Source organism: Centruroides vittatus, unplaced genomic scaffold, assembly GCF_030686945.1.
Source record: "Centruroides vittatus isolate TY-2023 unplaced genomic scaffold, ASM3068694v2 scaffold_1478, whole genome shotgun sequence".
In the NCBI taxonomy this organism is placed as follows: domain Eukaryota; kingdom Metazoa; phylum Arthropoda; class Arachnida; order Scorpiones; family Buthidae; genus Centruroides; species Centruroides vittatus.
The window spans coordinates 1,001,651-1,027,622 of record NW_027122680.1 but is presented as its reverse complement, the minus strand read 5'-3'; the positions used below and the strand labels follow the sequence as shown (position 1 = coordinate 1,027,622).

Genomic DNA, 25,972 nt, shown 5'->3' with positions numbered 1-25,972 from the left:
AAAAAAAACGCCGGTAGAGGGATGCGGCCATTCGTCTTGATGGGAAGCGATAACAGGTTATGAGTTAGATATTATCATCATCATCCTAATATTTCGAGTCAATGGATGAAGAAGATTCTTTAGAATTACTCTTAGGTAAGTTCATTACACATTTAAGATACGTTTTATAAAGTTGAAAAGGTTTGTAAGTCGAAAAATGTCGATATTACTTCAGGTACGATGCGGATTATTAATTAACATGCAGGAGTCGAATCACATGATAAATAACCTTACCAAAATGCACTTTTACATTGAGTTTGACACACGTTTACGTAGTGACTTAGTAGATTTTACAGTTATGTCCGGCTCTTTCTTTCTATAACCTTGATATACCTTTAATCTATTGGAAAAAACAGTAATAAAAGCTGTGTAATTGTATTTTTAAGGAGTTAATGAGAGAAAATGGAGTGTATCTTCTTTCCTGCTTTCAATACATTGATCAGTTTCCTTTCAAACTCGATTACAGATACATGTTTGTTGACATAAGCATTAATATGTATTACCGTACCTATAACTTATGTATGAAGAAAGCAGATTACTTATTTAAGTTATTTTTAATTAATTTGAGCTGTTTTTTAAAGGAAAATATCTACTTTCATTTCTTGATAGGCGAGTAGGATGACTTGGATCTTTTTTTTTTTTTACATTACATTCAACGTTAGCATGATTTTATCTGTTTTCTTCGAGTCGTATGATCATTTCGTCACGTGCAATCTAGTTTAAAATGATTTAGACGTTCTTAAAGGTTAGAAAATCAAAATTAAATCTGCATAATCAAATTATAAAATGTTAATTCTGATTTAGTTTTTAAAGGAAATATTACGATCCGTTGCATCTGGACGATTAATTTCCGTTTCGTATAACCTGAATTAACGTATTCTAAATTTCGTGTATAAATTTTCTTCGATCGGTGTGTTTTGCATAGATTCGGATGCAAGCTTAACAGAGTTATTGACTTAAAGTGTAAGCAGAAAATCAGAATGATTAAATATGTCGTTTAAGAAGTGTATTATAATTACAATAATTATCGTAAAGTTTATGAATTATCTTTAATACACACACACACACACACACACACACACACACACACACACCACACACACAAATGGATGCAATATACATTTGGTGTTAGTTCATACTGTGACTGAGATAATTCTTAAAACAATAATATGAATGCTACAATTATCATATTATCTTGTTCTTGACAATACATGAAGTCCAAAAGTCAATGTACTGTTTATGAATCATCAAATATTTTAGCAGTTTAGAGTTCACTTCTAGTTTTGTGACAATGAATATTATTAGACTATGTATTTTTTCGCGTCTGCAAATAATTTTTGAATGTTATAGAAGTTTTTGTTCTGTTTTAATTTTTTCTTTTTATTGAAGACGTATCAAATATAGAAAATTAATCAATAAAAGTAATATATTTAGTTTAATAATCCCAAAAAGTTTTGAATGTTTCGTTAATTTTTAATATATTTTCAATCTGTAACCAAATAGTTTCTAATTTTAATTATTGTAAAAACTAGTTATAAAATCTTTGTTCATATGTTAGTAATATATATTTATTATAGTATGAAAAAAATGTTCTGAAGTATTTTTAACGTCTTAGTCTACTTGAAGTTATAACTTCTGAATTCGGTTATGTTTCGTAACAGCTAATTTATTCATTGTGTAATGTCAAATATGTCAAAATTCATAAATAATTTGAGTGATAATATCTTTAGTTTTTCTATATATTTTTTTACACTTATACAGTCGCATAGCAACGGGGTGTACAACCAGGCACCACCCACAGAGGGATGCCCGAATGGTCTCCAAGACAAACTGTATGTGTTTCTGGAGGGGGAGAGGGACGCCAATAAAGTGTCGGGCACCAGTTATGTTTGTTACGCCACTGACTTACAATATTACTTTCATTCATTTTTATTTGTTTTATTCTAACAGATATACAGTAAATCTCCACTAACTCAAAGTAATAAGGGTGAAGGTTGTCTGAGTTTATGAAAATCCGAGTTAGTGGAGTCTTTCTTTTCTTTTTGCTTTGACAGTGTGGAAAATGAGAAGGGAGATATACAGTAATTTATTTCAATCAACTCTACAGTTTTAATAGGTTATACTGCTGAATGAATTATAGAAAATGAGCTTAAAAATTTTATGACAGCATATACAGTACTGTATAGTGTTTAGTAACTTACTGACTACAGAAATTTAATGCTTAGTACCACAAAGACTTCCAGATATCAAAAATACTTATTAATTATAATTTCATTAAGACACTAAGATTGTGGATTTGGCAAGGCCAAAAATGGAATAGCCAGATGGTGGTTCATCCCAAATATGTCAGGACAGGTTCTGACATATCTGGGATGAACCACACCAAAAGAATTTCTGGGATTTTTGACATGCCTGGATTCTCTAGAGCAGTGGTTCCCAACCTTTTTTTAATCGCGACTCTTTTTAGTTTTTTAAAAATGTTTGCGACCCCCCTTTTGCATTTGTCATATTTGATCAATAAAACAAAAAATAAAAGGTTTGATAAAATATATTTTAGGACTTAACAATAGTGATGATATTTTTTATTAAGTATTAATTATTAATGTGATGATTGAGCTTGCATCTGCTTAACTTCGGACTATAGAGCTAGTGGAAGGAACGACGAAACTAGATTGAGGCGCCTCTAGCGGTGACGCCGTGTAACAGAATCGAGGTTACAAAGCACCACTAAAAGTATGACGTGCAAAATGGCCTTGTTAACAGAGGTTTCAACTATACCCGGCTAGTTTGCCACAGTGTAATTTCACCAGGCATAAGGAGAGGTGTGGGCGCCGGCTGCTTACTGATTACATCGCATATCTTGCGTGTTGCCAAGCATAAATAAATTAACAACATTAAGGCGACCCACCGGTTGGGAACCGTTGCTCTAGAGGGATAGGCTGAAACCTTAACTGCCTTACCATTTAGTCATTGCCAATATTCAAGTATGGTGAGCAAAAGTAAAGTTTTGTTTTAGGAAAAATGTAAAATGTAAAAATAACTAAGAGCAGTGTTTAATACAAGTCGACCACCACTAATCTGGCATCATTGGGAACCATAAGATTCTGGATTAATGATTTTGCTATATCACAGAAAAAGAGAAACGAATTAGAATGGCTTGCCTGTATTTGCAAGTGATGCCAACAGTTCAATTTTGACTTTGCTATTGAGTGACACATTTCCCCACTGCTAGCCTGTTGTCTAGGGAGCCATCTCATACAAGAGTCTGTTAGTAGTGGTCATCTCTAGTAGTGGTATACCATTAATGTTTCTTGTAGTACTTTCCATGAAAGATATTATTGATGGCACAGCAGTATGTTCGGAAGATCATGCCCCTTGTGTGTTGTTTTTCATAAACAGAGCTGCAAACAGCTATTTTCGAACAGAAGAATTCTCAGCCACACATGACTAAACTTCTCAAGAATGTCTTCATGTTGTCACACTTCCTTGGCTTGACCATTCTCTAGATTTATTACCCATTGAGCATCTACGACACTAGATGAACGCCTGCTTTGACGTACAAACGAAAGGGATCTGAAGTGGCATTCGTAACATCTGTGGGCAAATCTGTCTCAGGATACCATTTGGTACCTATATATCTACATGCCAGACTGGATCTAGGCAGGAGGAGATTCTATAAGATACTAAAGGTTCCTTCAAATTGTATTGTTGTTCCACAGGAAATTATTCTTTGCTATTCTTTAATCACTTAGTACCATCATTATTATGTTTACATTAATAAAATTTTATTTGATTCCAATACCTTTTTCTTGGTGTATAACTTCTTTTCTCAATGAATGTATGTGTATAATATATTATTTTCAATTTAACGTGTATTCAAACTGTTAAGAGAGTAGTTTTTCTAGCAAAAAATATTAAATATTAATTAAAAGTAAACTTCAAATTTAAGACACATCTTGGTTTTTTCCCTTTAAATATTTGGTTTATATATGAAGCTTATACTTTATTATTATTATTATTATTTGTTTATTACTGTTTCAAATATCAGTACAAACAGAATTACATATCCTACAAAAATAGGTTTTTACTTATAAATATCATGTAACAAATGTATTATGTATCATGTTACATTTTGCGTTTAATAAATAACCAGAGTTACAAAACAGATTCACTTATAAAGTGTATGTATATATAATATGAAACAACTTTACAAAATTTGCTGATATCTTTTTAAATTAAAGGTAGCCTAGTTAATAAATCACAGAATTTTTTTCTCTACAGAGTACAAATTAAATTGCTCATTATATATTTAATACAAGGAGTAAACATCTTATCTGTAAAGATCATAAGACTTACTTTAAATTAATAAATATTTTTAGAAACAAACAGTAACAAGTTAAACTTAAAAAAGTTTTTAATTAAAAAATTATCTGTTTACATCATTTTATGTAGAAAGGCAGTATCGTTTACACTACAAACTGTGCAAAACATTCTCTTTATACTAAAATATATTATTAGAAAATAATACAAATAAAATAAATGACAGGTATTCTCATCTTTCTATAGTAGTCTTCTTTGGGCACTTTTATTGGAGTTTTCTATTTGATAGAATGCTTGAAGTAGTCTATATTATAGACTAGCAGTTCCCAACCTTTTTTGACTTGGGTACCCATTTCTAAACAGTTTAAACAATTATATAATGATACATCGTGCCAATAATTGAAATACTTCATTCTTGAAAATATAGATTTGAATATTGTTATTTAAGTCAATTATGTACTGCATCATCTCTCTATTTTCATTAGTATAAACGAAAATAATGTACTAATTATATATATGTCATTAATATAAATAAATATTGTATAGATTGTATTACTATTATATATTTAAAAAGCAACATAATTTAAATTTATAATATGATGATGTACTTTAATTTTACAAACATATGTTACTTTAGTTCTGCATTTTTAATCGCTGTTTAATTATAAGATTTGATGTTGAATTTATTGTTAGAAAATTCATTAAAATGTAAAAATTCTGACAGGAGGGAACACTAATTTTACTTATTGTTTTCATAGATAAAATTGTTACACTGGAAACTTACTAATTTGAATAAACATACAACTTAATAGATGTTATAATATCTACGCCGGAGAACAGTACAGTTTCACGTATCTAAAAGCCTTTTACCGGTGTGCGTATCATCACTCTAAACCAATTAGTTACAAACGTTTTCGAACCTTAACGGTTTTTCTTCGGGTAACAACCCCTAACGGAATGCACTTCGATTCTAAGTTGTGAAGAAATACGATCCGGGACGGGACAACGTTCCGGATCGTATTTCTTCACAACTTAGAATCGAAGTGCATTCCGTTAGGGACCGAAGAAGAACCGTTAAGGTTCGAAAACGTTTGTAACTAATTGGTTTAGAGTGATGATACGCACACCGGTAAAAGGCTTTTAGATACGTGAAACTGAACTTAATAGATGTTACTTGATGATCAATTACATTGTTTTAACATATAAATATACAATTTAGTATAATAATCTAATAATGATGATAATTCTATTATGAAAATTTTCATAACAGAATTATGTTGAAATTCTGGTTTCACATTTAATGTTGTTGTAATGCACTTTTTGCAAGAGAGAGTAAAATTTTGCTTACAAATGCAGCAAGTTTTTGTTTTTATAGATTATATAAGACAACATTTAAACTTCTGCAGAAAACCTAGTTGTTCCAGATTCTTTACTATTGTAGAACAAACTTGTAGGCATTTGAAGAACAAATTCTATTTACATAACCAGTTATTTGCTAAAATTTTACATATTTTTAAAAACAATTTGGGATTTCTTTTTGTTTTAGTCAGAACATTTAGCTATAAAACAAACAAAATTAATTTAGATGAACAAGTATGCATTATATTTTCAGCATGTTTATTGATTGAATAATTTGAAATTGTATCTTGAACATTTAACTTTAATTGATATTATGTTAATAACAATTTATTTATTGCATATACAAAACGGAAATGTCACAAGACAATTGATATTCTCCCCCTGAAAATAACGCTTGTAACAAAAGATTAAAATAGAAATAAAATAGAATAACAATCAATGTACTGTACAATACATAGGGAATTTGATTCCAGTCATTATTTCTGATTTCGGGATTATACTTAGTCAATCTTGGGTTTATTCGGAATTATTTAGTAGCGTTTGCGCCAACAAACGCTACTAAAATCCGCTGACAAAACAAGATGGCTGACACATTGACAGGTAAAACGCACTGAGCACTAGGTGGGAAGATCTCACCCCGCATTCTTAAGTCTATAGTTACATAACATACCTTACACGTGTGACAGAGCTGTGAACTGTACATCAATGCTAGATAACATAAACACACCTGACACGTGTTACAATTTTGTTTAATCAACTACAGAGTGTATTCAATCCTTAGAAGCTCTAAATTTTATTGTAGATGAGTTTTCGAGCATATTATTTATGTTCAATATTCAATTTAAATTAGATGCAACAACCAGAGGCTGGTGGGGGTGCTCACTTAAGGGTGATGATATTCCTCCATTGAATGACTTATTAGAATTTATGAAGGGTCGTGTTATAACTCTACAGCCAACCAAACTTGCTCTCGACTGCGCCAGAAAATCGATTGGCGCCCGCGAAAATTCAAAAATGCAAAAATGAAGTATATTACCAGGTAACCCAATGCTTGCCTATCATTTTAGTTCAAAATACAAGAAGTTTTTATATGCTGAAGTTTAATTAGAACTGAAATTTAGTCAGATATGAAGAAAATTGCAAGCTATTTAAAATATTAAAGTGAAATTAAAACTATTTTTCTTTGATTAACAACAACAAACAATTATCTTGATTGTGTGTGAAATTTGATTAACTTAATGCATTCAGTTGTTTGCAATCCTCGAAAAGAATTTTAATGGATAAATCAATTTAGTAAATATAATATAAAATGAATGAGCGTGTTCATATGACATTCATATATTATGATTATTTTTAAGAGTTATCAAATATAAAATGTAATCTGGCTATTCATTTTTGCACTTCTTTTTCTACCCTCCATTAGTCTTCCTATTTTTATGTCACAGTGTGTAGTCTACAAGAATACAGTAGGTGCTATTAGTTTATTTCTAATTAAATTAATATTGTCCGCAGTTTCTCTTTCTGCCTCGAACCAGGTATAAGACCTTCTAGGATTTACGTAAGGGTATCATCTGTTTGTTCAACATGACCAAGCCATCACTTAAGCTGTCTTATTATTTTCTTTCATTTCCCAGCTCTGTTGTATATAAGAGAGAAAAAGTATGACGATTGGTCAAAAAATGACCCCTGCACGATTTTTACATTTTTGGACATGGGACCATGAAACATTGAAAAATGTAAAAAATTTTGGGGGTTTTTCTATGTGTGTGTGTGGAGAGGGCACAATTTTGTTCACCCTCTTTAAAGCTTAATAACTCTTGTGCTTTTTGTCAAAAATTTCTGAAATTTTGCAAGGAAGCTTGTGTATCAAGGGGATTGATGCTATTAAATTTTGGTGATTAAAGGTTGAGGGGGTAGGGGGATAAAGGGGGTCATGTGTCATATCTAACTTAATGAAAATTTTATTCGTTATTAGCATTTATAATTTTTTACAAAGCTCATCTCTACCCTCAAAAATTAAGCTTTTTGCCATTTTATAATAATTAATAATATAAAAAGTTTTTAAAATAAAATATCTTTACAGAGGGCACAACCAAAATTTTAAATGTTGCTGGGAAAGTTAAGCAACTTGTCGTTGGATTTTTTTAGTGTATTTATTGTGAGTTTTTTTGTCAATTAATCAAAAACTTTATTGATTTAAGCAAAAGCTTAAATGTCAGTACGACAATATTCACGCCAAACACCGTATAAACGTTGCGAAAAGTTCACTGAGTTCAGCGTTATATCCACATTTGCTTGTTGCAAGTACTTTCGACGAACCTTACTGTCGTCGTCTTCAGGCGAGTGCATAAATTTGCCGAAAAACTTTAAAAAGAACAAATCCGATGCAGAATAGAACGCATAAAGCTTTACCAAAGCCGTTACGAACGTAAAGCAAAAATTCAAAAACATTCGAAAGCCAATCAAGCATCTGGCTCTGCAACTAGCGAGGCCGCGCATGCACAGACCCGCGCTCACACTAATCGTATATTAGATAATGCTAAAACGCACTTAAATGCTTGAATAACGTGACCCAAATATTGGGCAGATCAAGAGTGGGAGTGTTGCATGCTTCTAGTGTGGTGGTAAGGAGGGATTCCCAGATGAAAACTATTTTTCTATCATTGCAGGACTTGAGCATATGCGCTTGCAACCATAGCGGATTGTAACCCTGTTCGAGAGCCTTTTTTGCCAGCTCTGTGGTGTGCCTACCCCTCACCACATCGTCTTGGTGCTCGGCAAGGCAGCTGGCAAGCATTCTGGTGGTGGCCCCGATATATCGTGTGCTTACTCCCGTTGCTAGATTTTCCAGTGGGACAGCATAGACCCCCGACTTCTCGAGCGTGGAGAGCTTGTCTCTGTCGTTACACAGAAGCTTGCGTAAGCTGTGTAAAAAGTGTAAAAAGCATCACTTACAATGGGGAGAACAAAAGTAGTTGTGACAGTAGAAATGTAAATTGAATATTAATAAAAGTTATCTTAAATAGATTAATGAGTGATCAAAAAATTGGCAAATTTTTATAGAGAAATAGTTTTCCATTGTTTCTTGTTGGGTTAAATGAGTATCCAAAATCTGATCTCTAAGGTGAATCATGGTTAGACATTTAGCAAAATAATGAGCTAATCATTTAATGGTTACCATTAGTATCTCAATAAGGGACAATTTGATATAAAGGCTATAATATAGAACTGTTTTTACCTAAATTATTTCTTTTCAAAGAAAGCTGCAATGAAAATTGTGCTTGGAACACAAAGGAATAACCCAAGCTACGTAATAAATTTTTGATAGACGACTAAATCAGTCCAATTTATCCATTAATAAAACTGAATTGTAGTGTATTGTCTATTTGTAGCAGCAGTGTAGATCTTGTTCTGATTTTTAAAATATTCATATAGTTCCATTAGATTAAATATTTTTGGTAAGTCATTTATACATATTATAAATAATAGGGGATTAAGGACTTTCCTTGTAATAGTTTTTTGCTTAACTGCATCTTTTCTGAATAGCCTTGTTCTTTGATTATTCGATAGTATAAGTTATCGCACAAATCCTGTAGTAGTATTACAAAGGGTTTAGAAATTTTCATTTTATATAATTTGGTCCCTAAAATAGTGATTTATGCTATAAAAGGTCTTTCTTAAATCAGTAGTGTGTAAAGTTTTCTTTGTTTTCTCTATAATGTTTGATTTACTAATTAATATAAAAACGTTATAAGTTGTTTCTTTTTGAGGGACAAATGCTCACTGATATCTTATAATGACACTGTGTTCTTGTAGCCAGATGTGTGTCCTGTTTGTCGTGAACATTGAGAAAAGTTCTCTAAAAGTATTTAACAGTGTTATTGATTGATAGTTACATGGATTGAGTCTATGTCTTTTATTTCATATCATTTCCAATAGAACTGTGTGTCATGTCTCCAAAAATGATATCTTATGATTGAAAAATTAAACAAATCTACTAGAATCTCTTGTGGTGAGTATTTAGTAAATTTATTCTTTATTTCATCAGACCCTGGTGAAGACTAGTTTTTATTGTTGAAATCATTTGTTTTAAATTTTTAAAAGTAAAAGGAATTGCAGAACACCTCATGAGTTTCTTTTTATTTTTGCAATAAACCAACCAAAGCCAAATTTTCGGGCTGGAATCGGCTATATTAATAATAAATTATGAGATAATTTGGTATTAGAGGTAGGCATTAGGCGCCATCTCTTGCTAAATTTAATAATTATAATTTAATTAAAATAATTTAGAACGAGCTGGAAGAAAAGAATCGGCCCGAAGCGGGACTCGAACCCGCAACTTCTGCTCGCCGTGCAGATGCGTTGCCAATTACGCTACCCGGACCTCCGGTCCGATCTCCTCCTCCGGTAATTATAAGCTTACGTTATGACCGTCGACGGCCATTACAATGCCAACTGGAGACGCATCATGCGCCCACGTATTTTTGTTTATGAAATTGTCTTAAGGTGTTGTTTTTCTGTTTGTAGACAATCTACAATCATTAGTTTCTCCAAATTTAAGTTTCCTGCCATATTTTTTGGATGTTAACTAAATCAAACCAATTAAGTCAGAATAAGCTGTTATGTAATTTTGTTTGATTATATTTTTTTTTATTACTGTATTTACGTGCAAGTAAGAGCATTGCACTACTATATAAATGTAAATTAAATGTAAATCTACTAATAACTATTCATTGACATCTCTGTGGTAACAATAATTAAAAACAAAATGACAAAATAAAAAATGCTTCTGATACTATGAAAGTTTTTTTAGATGCTTTGCAGAAGCAAGCTCTTATACCTGGATATAAGAGCATGCTCACCTATAAGTGTAGGCTCTTATATGCACGGAAATATAGTTATTTTAATATCGTTTTCATGTATAGCTTATAAATAATTGGGCAGTGTTGTAACCCAATTATTTATACCAGTAATAAATTTCCTCAAGTTACATGCAAGTCTATTTAAATGAAATGGAGTAAAGCTTCAGCTTAGTTTGGACTTGATCCTTAAAATCTAAAAAACCCCTCTCTAGGTCAGACTTTCCTTGCGTATTTTTTTTTTTTTAATGGGAAGAGTAAGAAAAATAGAGCTTCGATTCATTTCTATTCCACTGATTATAATTAGTATATCGGGAATAATCATGAATCATTTCTCCTTTCCATTTAATTGTTATTTTCCATTGAGTTGAAAGAATCAAAAGTCCAGAAGAGGTGTAATGAAATATTCACCATACTGAGCATAGCAGCGCCCTCAGTTTTGTAATGGACTTAATGTAAATTTACAATAATAAAAGTACTTCACAATTTTCCTTTGTAAACTTAATTTCTGTAATTACATAGTTAATTTTATTACTATTATTATTGATACGCAACAGAATTTGGTTATAAAATTAATTATTTGCATTTGTCAAAGTATCTACTGACTGATTAATAAATCGTCTTCAATATTCGGTAATTATTTATTTGTATGCCATAAACTCATCTAACTATACCTGAAGTTTTATTTAATTTTTAAATTTCTTTAATGTAATGATAAATATTAAATTGAAGAGTGTTTTAAAATCTTACGACACATTTTATTTTTAAACAGTGAAGGTGACTAACCCGCTGGTAAAACCGAACATAGAAACACTCCAGGCAGTATGTTTACAATTGGACAAGGAGGAAGATGGTCCGCAGACTTCCCTTCGTTTCCTCGCTCATAAAATACAATCGCCTCAAGAAAGGGAAGCTATGTTAGCTCTTTTTGTAAGTTATTTTCTCATACATTAATGTATAAATTTAAAAATTAAATAATTTAATAATTAAACTTAAATAAAAGTATATATTGAAGTAAATAAAGTATATATATATATATAAAACTATATTATTTAAAAATAATAAAATATTTAATTTTTTTTATTAAATTGAAATAATTATGCACTTAATTAATATGATGCTATTTTAAATAAGTGTTTTTTGTACTTAAACAGTGCTTAAAGAAACAAGTAACCTAATACTTTCAATAACATTCAAAAAGCGTTTGTATTCTGCATAAAATTATGCTATAACGCATGTTAAAATTCAATAAATGCACAGATACTGCATTATTAAACTATTGAAAAGGAGTTGTATTCTCTAATTGAAATCTTAACCACATTAATTTTTTGTATTATACATGTCAGTAGTTTTTGCAAAGCTGGAACTAAGATGACATTTTCCCAGAAGAGAGAATGGTCAACGACTATCAATTAATACTGGTCTACTATTAATATTTGAAAAGTGATCCATGTTAGACATTGTGATGGCCCACATATGATCAAAGTTGCTAACCTTAATGTCCAAAAGTCTTCGTATGACTTGTTTAAATAAAAAAGATCTTGTAAAAATGCCATAATAATTGCTTTTATGTGACGATAAAATGTTTAAATTTTGGCAACAGATTGTATAAACTACATGGAAAGTATGTTCTCGTAATTATTGCATTCATAGAGAAATTATTGGGCTGCAATTTGAAAAAATTGTAGACTAATAAATTCCAACTGTTGTCCCGTTTGTCTGTCTATCTTTCCTTAATCTCGAGAAAGGAGTTTGATAGACGAATGTCTAGACCAGATGTGGAAAGCTTAGGGACGGGAGGCTCAGCTTAACCATATACGAACTTTCGGTTTGGAACGAAAATCACATTACTTAGATTCAAAATTTTCTCCTGAATGGAGTTAGATAGATGACCGACACGACTATTGCTAACAGGAAAAAGTATGATGTACTAGGGCAAGACCACCACTAAAAGAATTGAGAACATTGTGACTAAAAGTTGCAGATTGGCATTGTGATTATGTCACAATAGAATTAGTTTGTAGTTATGTACTCCAAGACCATGTCTTCCTTTTATTCTTTTCTATCTTCATGACTAGGTGCATTAATAGTGAAGATAAAAAAGAATTAGTTTGATTTATTTGGTTGTGGCGACATGAAACGTGAGCGATCTGCCAAGAGAAATGCATCCTGGGAAGACTTTTATGGGAAGCTGGACTCTATTTAGGTGTTACTAATGTGTAGAAAATCTGGAAAACGTGACCAGCCCATTGGCCATGCCCAAACTCACAACTAACTAACTACCAAAGTTCAGTGGTTTTATACACTCTGCTACTGGAGGGAGCTTATTAAAATTAAGAAAGTACCGCTCAGAAATGAAAAAAATCCGAGTCGTTAGATGTGGAAAATTAAATATCTATAGACTTTTCACGGGATAACACTTTTGGTTCCACACAAGCAAGTGCTCTATGCTACCTGTCTCAGTAGTGCTATAACACACCTATTTTGTGCTATATTATTGTCACAGTAATTAAGTGAATATAATATATATTTTTCTTTAAATAAGAATTGTATTTTATTTATTATTTAGTTAACTTTTTTGCCGACAGATGGTGGCTATGTGTAAATCAGTAAATGGAATGTAGATAGAAATTAGTTGATTTACAGAAATCCAATAGATATTTTAGGGTTTTATGTAGGGTAATATATAAGTTAGGGGTATATAAACATAACTGCAGAGTTTTGTAGCAATTGGTCGAACAGCTTAGGACTGTATAGCGAACGAACAAACAAACATTCTCATTTATATATATAAATAATAATAACTAGTTGCGATTTTAGATGAGTTTTCTCTATATAAATTAACATTTATACAAATATTAATAAGAAAAAGTAACTTTTATAACTTTAATCTTCAAATAATAGGTTGTAAATTTGAAGATACTTTTTAAAAAATACTTTGAGAAATTTAATTACTATTAAATTAATATGTAATTTGTAATTCAGAAAAGTTTGTTTAAAAGTGTTTTAAAATCTAAATTTTTTAAAGTATTTCACACAATTAACTTGAGTAAAAAGGCTGGGAGAAATTTCCGACTTTATTGTCAACACAAATTAGCAAATATTGCCAAATTTCTTCGAGATATTTTTACTTTATATTAATTTGGCTTCGAGTTATGAATTTCACAGTCTCATATTTTGATAATTAAAACTAATTACCATATTTCCATGTATAAGAGAACATGCTCTTATACGTGCCAGCTTATTTTGACGCTACACTGTTGTGTCAATGTAAATATAATAATTCAGTAACTATTCAGTGACATCTCTGTAGTAACCATTATTAGAAATAAAAAAGTCTTTCAATACAATAAAAGTTATTTTATTTTATAATAATTTAGAAATAGTTAGCACAACGTAGAAAAGGAACCTGCAGATATGTATACCAGTTAGTTTAACTTTCAGAATAAACCGGCGCGACTGAACCGTAGAAACAAAAAGTTTGTTCTACTCGCGCATCCAATCAGCAAACACCTTTGTGCCACGTCATACGGTGACAACATTGAAAATAGTTCATCCTCGTGGCAGATAGTTAGAGGATTTATACTTTTACAGAATCAAGATTGATTGAGCTTATTCGGGCATTTTAATAAGAAAAGTGGCTAAAATTCCATAAATACTATGAAGTAGAACGTAAAATGTCAGTAAACTCACGGAAGTAGTCAAAAACAAGCTACTGTAATTTTATTGGTTTATTACAGGGCCACGTGTTTCTGAGTTGCAACGTCAATGAACAATGTGTGACCAAGAGAAGATGCGCGCAACTCACGCTTGTTGCAGTCGCAGTCGCCTGCACGGCTGGAGATCGCATAGTGTGACCAGGGCTTAAGACTGATCATCGTATCTTGCTTATAGATGGGAAATTGCTAGCAATGAGACTAGAAAACTGAAACTCTTCATATATATATATACAGGTGAAAACTTGCAATACCCCATTTATAGAGAAGGCAATTACAACAACTATATGATTGGTAGAAAATAATCTGATTGCAGTACCAACAATGCATATCAAATCAAGGTTGTTAAATTCAATTAAATGTTGTACAGACAAAACATAAACAACAAATAAAACATATACAATAAGCAGTTAATTAATTTAATTAACTAACTGCTCACACTTTTATTATTATTATTTCAAATTTAACACTTTCATATACAAAATATTGTCAGAGATATATGAATCTAACTTTTTCAAACCCAATTTTATTTATAATAATCTTAAAAAATATTCAGTTAAATGTTACTTTAAATTTTCTTTTTTCTATTGTTGTTATTGTCATATATTTGATAAAGTAATAGTTATAAAATAGTTATAAATTAATGCTATATCTAAAATTTTAACCGAGATTTAAATCTGAGATCCTCTAGCGAAAATACGTAAAGTTTCCGCGTTGTCACCTTTAAAATGATATTTAGCTTATTAATTATAATCAATTTATTATAACTGATACTCACCTAAACTGATAACATTAAGGAAATGAGTGAATAAGACTACAGTAAATGGAAATTTTAGTTTTATTGACTCCGACGGTAAAAGGACAAATTTAAACAGTTTAATAAATCTTCAATTTACACCATTTTTAATTATAATAATTATTAATTAATATATAATATGCCCAGTATTATTTGCCTGTTATTATTTCTACAATTCTCATATAATTGAAGTAAGAAATGCTAGCAATTTAAACTACTGAACTCTGCCAAACAATAAAACAGTTAACACTTACGGCGCTGATTAAGGCCGATAACATGCTATTGTTATCGGTACATATTGAAGATGATAAAGTGAAAAGAGAATTATTGGGTAAATAATTCCTTGAATATTTATTTATTTATGTATTTCTTTCTTTAGGTATTGGAAGAAATGGTCAAAAGATGTAGCTCCAAGTTTCATAACGAAATAGGAAAATTTCGTTTCTTAAACGAAATGATAAAAGTCGTTTCTCCAAAAGTAAGTATATTTCCGTTATTTACGAAGTGTTTCATTTTTGCTCTCTTTAAAATAATTTCTGTATTAAAAATTATTTTAAAGATATAAAAATACAAACATCCGTTAACCCGACTTTTTTAGATTAGTGCCAAACAATTGCCGGATTATGTCGGGCTATAATAATGCTATCATTTAACTTGACATTTAATTACTAAGTAGTGACGTTATTGCAGTCGACGTTATCCTGCAATCGTTTGGCGTTAATTTAATTTTTATTTGTCTTCTTGCGCTGTTTTCGAAACGAGAAAGAATAAATTTGGTTGATCGATGCCTATACTTAGGTGTAGATCGGAAAAAGAAATATAAATTTCGGATTTAAATAGAAATGAAAATTAAATCTATGGGATGGATTTTGATGTAATGCCCCAACTATATTTATAGTTAGAATGTTTTAAGGATAATGTAACAAGACAGTGATCTACCGAGATGCCTCGCAGTATTTTTCTGCGAGAACCTGGTTCCTATTTAGGTGTTAGACACGCAAAGAAAACCCCGGAAACTGGTGGCCAGCCTGTCGATCAAACGTAAATCGAAGCCGATTACTGGCCTTCGATAGTTTTAGCCACTCGGCCACTAGTGGGATGTAATGAAAATGTGGCTGTATGTGGTTTTTCTGTGGTAGCACAATAAAAATAGACCAGATTTTCATTTCCTTTCAATTTATAGAAATTGTTTAGTTTATGTAAATATATTTTTAATTATTTTTATCATTGTTTAATTAGATTATACTTAGATTTATGTTAAAGTGAATCGTTGATTAACAGTTGTTTGATTAGCAAACTATTGACATAATAATATAAAACTGCAGAATAAACATTATGATGTGTATTATTTCACTATTATTTTTATTAATTTTTTTTAAATTTGAAAAGAAAAAATTACTAATAATTAAAATGTATTTTTTTATTGCTTTTCATTATCTTTTACTTGGATCAAATTATTTAATATTAAATTTATAAAACAGCACATGCCGCATTTAATGTTATCGGTAAACAGAAATCGGTTTTCCGGGGTGCGACAAACGGATAAAAATCCAATCGTATAAACGTAGAAGTTCGTATACTTTTCTTTTGAATATTTCCGACAATATAAAATGTCTTCTTTGGGATGGCCTTCTAAGTAGAATACAAAGCAATGCAAAAATGGAGTTTTAAGTTACGTTTACATTCGAAATATTTAATATTAGATTTTTAATAGAAAAATAGTTGACCTCTGCAATATTTTATGAATGGATCTTATAAATCTGCATAAACATAATCTAATGTGGTTCGTTCTTGCAAAATCAAATGTAAATGCAATTAAAGGAATGGAATTGTAGATTTATTTTTGTCAAGTTACAATATGACAAAAGTAAATAATGGAATTGGTTACAGACAGACTGTTTAACATTCAGACAAGCTGATAAGGATTGTGATTTGCAGCAATTCAAATTTTAGTCTTTATCTGTTCCATTAACCTCTCGAAGTGGTCGGCTTTGTACTGGTGAAGTTTAATCTTGATCCTCTCCTCCAACCTCTTTACAGATCCAACTTCCCAACAACTTTCATAAACTTTTTGCTGTAGTTGGTACCAAAATCTCTCAATTGGTCTCATTGAAGAATATTTGGAATGTTGGCTTCATGGGATAGTATCAAATTCCATAATGGTTCAACTTGGCAACTGTGTCGCGGTGGCCATGTCTGGCTAGAAGACATATCCTTGGTTGGGGTATTATTTCTTTAGGGAGGATACTAGCCTCTTCTGTATTCGTTGCCATATATTTATTTGGTGATGGAGAGCCGTGACGGGACATTGAAGGTCTGTGAACATCTATTTGGTCTGATTGCCAACTAGACCAAAAGCTTTGGTGTAAACTTGGAATGTCGTTTGAATTTGACTTTGGGATCCACATCTAACCTTTCTCTGGTGAAACAGTGATTGTGACAGGCCCATTCACTTTTATTAAAAGTGAAATAGGACTTGTCATCTGTAATCATGTCAAGATTGTTTCATGCCTTCAAGACTCCATCACCCAGCTTCCACAGAGGAGGGGTCTTTTTTTAGTACCAAGTTGACTCGTGTATTTTGCGGCAGACTTTCTTCTTGAAAGTCATTTGACTTTCCTTTGGCATCTGACAAACATGTTTGTGTGAAATTTTCAACTTTCTCTGCGATTTTTTAGGCATTGTCCAACTTCTCCCAAGGCTTTTTCCTCCAATCAGTTCCTCTTTCAGTCATTTCCCTCCTCTTATGACTAATTCCCATTCTTCTTTCTGTATATTCTCCTTGAAATGATGCTATATGTCATATGCCCGAACTCCGATTGCTGAGAAATGTTTAATTGTATAATATTTCCCATTTTTAAAATGGAATGTTATTTACGTAAACTTTTTTGAATTGAGAACATTCTAGAAAGAATGCATATTGTCTCATGCAAACATGCAATTATTTGAATTTATCAGAGAACAATATTGAAGTTTGTGCACCTATAATACCGATAAATAACATAAATATTATCTAATGATGGTATTTTGAAAATTTATATTGGCATTGAAAGACTAAAGTTAAACGTGAAATATATATTTACAGTCTTTATTCTCTTTTCTAGTGTATTTATGAGCAGAATTTTTCTCGTTATTGTAAATATCCACGAGAATTTGTTATATTTAAGTCGTTGCGTTTGTTCAATAAACTCTCGTTTTATTTTTCTAGTATATGGGAAACAAAGCCTCATCGAATGTAAAAAAGAAGATCGTAGAGTTGATGTTTAAGTGGAGCATGGAACTTAAGCACGAACCAAAGATATTCGAAGCATATCAGATGTTAAAACGTCAAGGAGTCGTCACCGAAGATCCGGTGGGCGTCTTGGAGGTAATGTTTTCAAACGTTTGTATGCATTTTAATAAGGGGATGCATTGGTATTTATTATAAAATAATTAAATTTTTTGAACAAAAAGGATGAAAGTGTTTTTATACATTATTATATTTGCATAATATTGTAATAAGTTCATAACATTTTGTTGATCAGTTTAATAATAAATCTGAATTATCAAATCATGATCAAATGATTCTTAAGTATTTTAACATCAAAATTAAATATATAGTAGTTAGTTACAAAATAAATTGATTCTTGATATTAAAATTTGTTTGTGATAAGAGTTAGTTGATTATCTAAAATAAGAATTGTTGACACATGATTCAATCCAGTTTAATTGCCTTACAAATTACACTCATTGCTGTAAAAATTAGTGCACCGAGAAGGAGTTGTCGTATTACTGCAAAACTAGGCAAGCAGATAAGCCTCAAGCAGATATAGAAATTATAATTGTAGCATGATGACTCATTATGTAATGTCAGCAGAGGGCCTTAAAGTGGCCCCCCCTTGGCCTATAAAAAAAGCATGCAAAGGCAGCCTATCTGTAGTTTACTTATTGCAGAGGAACGCTGTATCACTATATGCTTTTACGTCACAATCTAAGACCATATCAACAACTGAGTTTGAGAGGGGAAGGATCATCGGGTTGAAAAAAGCCAGATGGTCGTCTTGCCGAAAAGCCCTCCACCCAGGCCGTTCTGACAACACCATGAGGAGGTGTTAAAACTAGTGTATGAGAGAGAGCTCGCACATACAGCATCCGGGGTTCAGGATGTCCTGTAGACCACTAGCCAAGAGGTCTGCTCAATTCTCCAGCAAGCATACACACAGCAAACCATATCATTGTCCACCATCCAGACACATCATTATGGGCCCATATTTGTATCATTTTGAGATGCTTGGGTGAGAAACATTTGGTATTGCAGCAGCCATTATGTGTGTTAGCATTGACAGCCACCTGCTATTGCTTCCATTTAGAGTGGTGTCACTTTCAATGGGATTGGACTGCAACAGAATGGAACTGGGTTGCCTACGGCAACAAATCTAGATTCAGTTTGGACATAGGCAATGGCCATATTCATATCTGGAGGTCTCGTGGTGAACAATTCAATCCTGCCTACGCCTACGCCTTGGAGCAGCACCCCCACAGCTGGGGTGTGCCATCACATATGACAGCCTCTAGTAGTGATCCAAGGGACCATGACAGCCCAGCAGTATGTTAGTGACATCCTGCAGCCGCATGTGTTGCCTTCCATGGCTCTCAAGAGCCATTTTCCAACAGGATAATGCTTGACCACATAGAGCAAGGGTGTCACAGGACTGCCTTTGCCACACTTCCCTGACCTGCCCAGTCTCCTGATTTATCACTGATCAAACATGTCTGGCACTCTAAGTTGGACAGCCTAGGAATTTCGCCAAACTAGACCATTTGCACCAACAGTGGACCAAGATGCTGCAGGACACTGTACAGCACCTGTATCTCCCAATGCTCACCCATATCATATCATGTATTCACACTAGAGATGGTCTCCATTCATTTGTAGTTTTTCCTGCAATAAATGATACTTTTTTCTTTCATTTTGTAATCACTTACTTATATCACTGTTACACTCACATATGTACAATTTTATTAGATTTCAACAACTCCTTCTTGGTGCACTAATTTTTATGTCAGTGAGTGTGTATAAAAAATAACAATAGAAATGATACTGTGGAACAATCTGCTTTGTATGTGTGTTCACTGAGAATGTTCTATCACAAACATATTCAATTAAATTTCCCTTGTTCCTTTTACTTTTCAGGATTACACTCCACCCAATCCGCCACCTCCCAGGCCCAAGAACGATATATTCGAAGACGAAGAAAAGTCGAAGGTGCGACACAATTTTTTCTTAACAAAATCATCCATCTCAGCGTTCTTAATCTTTATTTATTTTATTTTTAAAGTTGTTACAAAGGCTATTACAGAGCAGGAATCCGGTGGATCTGCAAGCTGCTAATCAGCTCATCAAAACTATGGTCCAGCAGGTAATCTGGTTTGTTCTCTTTCTAAAAATTAATTAACTGGGTTTAAATGGTTTCGTTTATTATTGCAGGCGGATAAGAGAATGGAGCAGATAGCAAGGCGAGCCAACGAATTAGAAACTGTACATAATAATGCTAAAGTATTGACAGATATGCTTAATAATTACAAACCAGAGGAAACCTCTAACGAAGAGAAAGAATTGATGAAGGTACCATATTTTTTGACTCTTAAGGTGCATTCTTGTCCACATTGAACAAAATTCAATATGTTGAAATCAATCAAGTGCCTTAACGCTTGTTTTAATGAATGCGATGAATTGTCAAAGTTGTTCTATTTTATTTTATTTATTTTTTATAATGTGACGATGTGTCTTGTCAAAAAATATGGTAATACAGAACTTTCAAAAGTAATTTGATTGTTCTTTTTTTGCATGCTAAATTGAATTTAAATTAGAAGTTAAAAATCTACTTTTTTATTAAATAAATTGTTATAAATGTTTTTAAGATTAATCTCCATCATACTATTTAGGAATTGTACGAAAGTTGTGAGAGATTGAGACCGAAACTTTTCAAATTGGCGGGAGAAGTGGACGAGAACGACGAAGGATTCGGTCAGTAGGCGATAAAATTATTCGAGTAAAACATTTAGGAAGTAAATTTGTGATTTATTTCGACGGATAAACAATTCTAAATTTATTTTACCATAGAGGACCTGCTCAAAGCAAACGACGAATTAACGGCAGTGATCAATAACTACAAGAAGAAAATCGGCATTAACGACGTTGGGGCCACAAATGGCGAAAGTGCAAAAGATAGTTCAAAGAGTAAGGCATAAACGCATTTTTACTTTAATGAAGATAATGATATATTTCTTGATGTAATATTTTAATTTCAGATGAATTGTCTCTGATGGATCTTAGTTCTCCAACACAAGAAGCCACTGTAGATACTCACAAAGATGCTATCATACTGGACGAAGAATTACTCGCTTTAGGTACGTTATATTGACACTATTGTACAGTTAACATTAGACTTTCAGCCATGTCCACCTGAGCTGCCTGGAGGGTTGGATTCCGAGATTTCAAATGGTCAATACTCAAAGATGGAATGTCTTGGTGAACTTGGAGCTGAGGATTTTTGTTTATCTTTAGGGATTCACAAACAAGGGCTTTAGATCGTCGCAGGTCAGATGGCATGACTCATGGCAGCCAATGTGCAGTAATGTTGGTCTGATAGAACCTCAAGAAAACACCCACTGGTCATACACATGGTCGCAGTAGCAGCAAGACTTGCAAACTTTATATGCTCTAATGCTGTGGTATGCTGCAAACTTTTGCAACTATTGTCAGATAAAATTCCAAACATCTTAGGTCACCAAATTAAGACAGCATGGGCAATTTTGGGACCAGTAACATAGTAAAAATCCAGAATAAGACTTGAGGTTGTAGACCCCAGAATTTGCCGAGAGTATGCATAACCAGAAGATACCACTGGCTTTATCTAGCACTACCTTCTGATGCAAAATACATAAAAACCTAGAGTCAAGCATGCCCCAATTTACTTGACTAAAGAAAACTGCACCCTTTTATCACAGAGAGAACTTCTCAAAGCTCTCCTGTAAGTAATTTTGCTATTATAAAAAAAATTAAGTATTGTTTTAATGAGGAGGGAAGGGCTGATTTGACGACCTACATTTACAGAGAGGTAAGGAAAAGATTGATTTAAATTCATACAGTAGGAAAATTGTTTTGGATTACTTCAAAAACATTCACATTCAATACTTTGAATGTGAATGTTTTTGATGTGCATTTATTAGAATACCATGATCTTGTACAAAGGATGAGATCATCATAAATTTTTAAATAGATCTCTCTCTCACCTATTAGTCTAACTATACAACTACTACCAAATCTAAAGTGTGGTAATGAAGTGTCATATTACAATACTCTGTTATGCCTACAGATGTTTTCTGAGCATGGGGCTGCAAGTGACATGTGAGGTTGAAAATAGTTAATAAAGTAAATATTATTATCTACAACTTTGATTTTAGATGCAATACCGTCAGGTTGTTCAAACCAAATAATTTTTTAAGCTGGCATATACAATACACCAGGCCATTCTAATTTCAAGCACATGAGAAGCATTATACAAAGAGATTTCTTACATAAAAAAAGTAGGACAAGATATATAGAAACATTATAGATGTTTTGTATTAATGTTTCATGCTCAATGGATGACAAATACTAACAACAAAGAGAAAAGTAGAGAAGATAAACCCTAATTTACAAATAATTCCCTTGTCGTGTTCTTTAACAATTTGCTTTCTAATGACCTGTGATGAAATCTCTTATGTTATTCAACTACATTAGGAAAGAAAAAGAAAAACTACAAACAGCAAAAGCAGGAGTATACCAGAACCCCTTAAATAACAAAAAAGGAAAAGAAATAAAATCAACTAGAACAATGACATCTGTATACAATGGGTGCAGACAGATAGTCAAAGTGAAAATGATACCACCGAGAACCGTAAGAAGAGTTAGTAATAGCAGTAATCGTGATGAAAACAGCTTTCAAACGGGACTGCCGAAATCAATATTGTTCTATATATAAGTACTTTAGAACATTAGATTTATTATTTTTTTCAAGTAATTCAGAACATCTGAAAATGTTAATCTTACTAAAATTAAAACATTTTATGGCTCCTTAAGTGTGAATTTGGTATTTACTGTAAATCTATGGAGCTCTTCGATATCTGAATTAGTCATTATTAAATTTTTCATTGCATATTATAGATGATGCCTGGTGACACCAGCAATAGAAAAGTATTTGGTGCACCAAATACCCTGACGTATCTGAACCTTTAACACCTTTCTCTATTTAACACCTTTAATATTTATGTTATAATTCCACTATTTGCCCAACTTATAATTAACTAGCAGATGAGCCCAGTGTTGCTCAGGCAAAAAGTAACCATAGCAATCTTACCCATTTTCACGGGGTCAAGAATTAAGTCCCCCCCTATTTCAAGGATAATTAGAGAATTTTTAGATTTCCTGCAAAAAACCGCATCTAAAATACTACAGTAGAAGTAGATTCTTCAGGCTAATCCTTAACCCTCTCCTTCTCGGGTGAATTTCCAAAAATGTCTTCTTAGGGTGCAACTATGCAGACGCGAGAATGTGTGGCGCGAAGAGGCGAGACGCGATAAATATCAAAACCTGTCAGATATGTGCGAGAACCAGAAATTTGCTCTCGCCGGCATTATTTCTTGCTTCTCACTTGTGCATGGTTCTCCTTTGCGAAAACTAAATTGCTCACAACCTCTCGCTCACTCACTCTAAATTCGCATCTGCATAGTTGCACCCTTAGGGTACGTCACAAGAAGGCACAATAAGTGTGTACCAAATTTCAACTTTCAATTCCCAACCCTTTGGGCTCTATTATTTTTTTTATCATCATCATCATCAACCCATCTCTATTATATGTATAGATTAACAAGAGTATTCAATTTTTATTTGCTTTCTGGTTTGATAGGTTTGAATGATTCTTGTGTTGCACCCGTTAGCAAAAATTCATTGGATGCCACAACTAAAAAGGTGGAAAGCAACCAAATGGATTTGAGGCAAATTTTTTCTTCTGCTATTATCGACAGTAATTCTCCTAAGCCGAGCGTGGATGGCACCAGCAGTCTCCTAGCCAGCACGTCCGTGGAAAATAGCATGCCGTATGCCACGATACCTTCGTCGTCATCCAGTGTGCCAAACATCACGCCCGTGGTGCCTCTGTTGCCGGCCGAAATCAAACCCGTTCCATTCAGTACTATTTTACCACAGGAAATGTCTACTGGTAATTTTGTTAAAATTTTTTAACATGTTAATTGAATATGTTTATCAATTTTTTAACGTATACTCTGTTGTCTCTAAACAGTTATGAAAGCGGTATCTGCCTCGTCGGCGGTCTCGCATCTAGTCGGTAAAAGTGAGGACAAACTAGTTACGAATTCATTTAATACCCAAGAGAAAATCTCTTCCTCAGCTTCAAAGGCTTTTGAAGATTTGGATGCTCTCGGACAATCTCTCCTGAAACAAAGCCTGCCACCTAACGTGCCATTAAAAGCAGAATTTCCAAGGTTATTTGATTATTATTTTTTTTTATTAGATTACATGATATTTTGTAAATATTGCAACTATGTTTGCTTCTTTAAAGTACCCCTCAAAAATTACCAATGAATAAAATTCAAAAACAAGATACCTCATCACCAAATTCTCCCGTACACTCGAGGTCGTCGTTGACTTTAGTCAATAGTCAACCTATGATAGGCAATTCCTCACTACAAAATACAAGAGACTCTCCTTCAAAAAGTCCCTTGCACGATACATCAATACTGAATGATATTACAGTTCCGTTAGAAACGATTAAACCAGGTAATATTCTAATACAACTATACTAATTAAACCTGATATAATGTATAAAATATATTTTTTCTCTTCAGGAAACACTCCGCCTCTTCCGTTACACGAGAAAAATGGAGTGTCCGTCGTCGTGCATTTTGGTAAAGACAGTCCAGTGCCTGATGTTTTTGTTATGGTTGTGTCAACTCTAAGTCAGAACGCAAATCCCGTAAAGAAATTTAGTTTCCACGCAGCAGTACCAAAGGTAAAAATTTTCCGACTATCCGGCAATAGTAGTATTTTTTGGAAATCACACATTCCCCGAATAATTGATTTTTCAGAATATAAAAGTCAAACTGCAACCACCCTCGGCAACGGATCTCCCGTCTTACAATCCGATACTTCCACCCGCCGCCATTACCCAAGTCATGCTGATTGCTAACCCAAACAAGGTATATTACCTTTTGATTAAAAATAGAATTTATGTCTCAAATACGTAAACGTCGTTTTTTACAGGAAAAAGTTCGTCTGAAGTACAAAATTATGTATACGATTAACGAAGAAACTTTCTTGGATATAAACGAAGTCGACAACCTGTTTGGATCGAGGTGACCGATTCGCCTCCGAGGTCTCCACTCCGATCTTTGTATTTGGGTCACACTATAGCCGCTAAAATCCTCGACGCCACGTCGGCTCGGTATAGTTAACGTCTCATACCGGCAAAGAATGTAGCGATTAAATTTATATTTTAAGAGGCACCGATGCACTAGAATGCGATTTTCAGAGACGAGAGAATTCCCACACCTCCCCATAATTTTTGTTGAAACTGTGATATAATTTATAAATCAAAATAAGCCATTGTTCGACAAAGAAGCATTCCTCCTCTCGATTAATTGTTGTTTCCTTAGTTACGGCGTTATCATGTAAATATCTCGACCGACTTCGGCTACTTTCTCGTATGGATGTATAAAATTCTTTAAGCCTCACGAGATGCATTGATCAAAAAATATATTAAATTTGTGTTATTTTTTACATATTTGATTTTTCTTCACATTTCTTGTATGTAGTAGTTGTAATAAAAATGTTAAAACACACA

General features: G+C 32.7%; 1 protein-coding gene across 1 annotated transcript; it reads left to right on the top strand.

Annotated features, from left to right (window-relative positions):
* Positions 1-25,972, top strand: LOC136987163 (ADP-ribosylation factor-binding protein GGA1-like). The gene is made up of 16 exons (XM_067284852.1): positions 1-135; positions 11,350-11,507; positions 15,469-15,567; positions 18,298-18,456; positions 20,263-20,334; positions 20,408-20,488; positions 20,557-20,694; positions 21,015-21,096; positions 21,193-21,309; positions 21,381-21,479; positions 24,020-24,331; positions 24,413-24,614; positions 24,692-24,909; positions 24,978-25,141; positions 25,218-25,328; positions 25,393-25,972. The coding sequence occupies exons 1-16, from the start codon at positions 102-104 to the stop codon at positions 25,486-25,488; spliced, it is 2,142 nt and encodes a 713-aa protein (XP_067140953.1). The 5' UTR covers positions 1-101; the 3' UTR covers positions 25,489-25,972.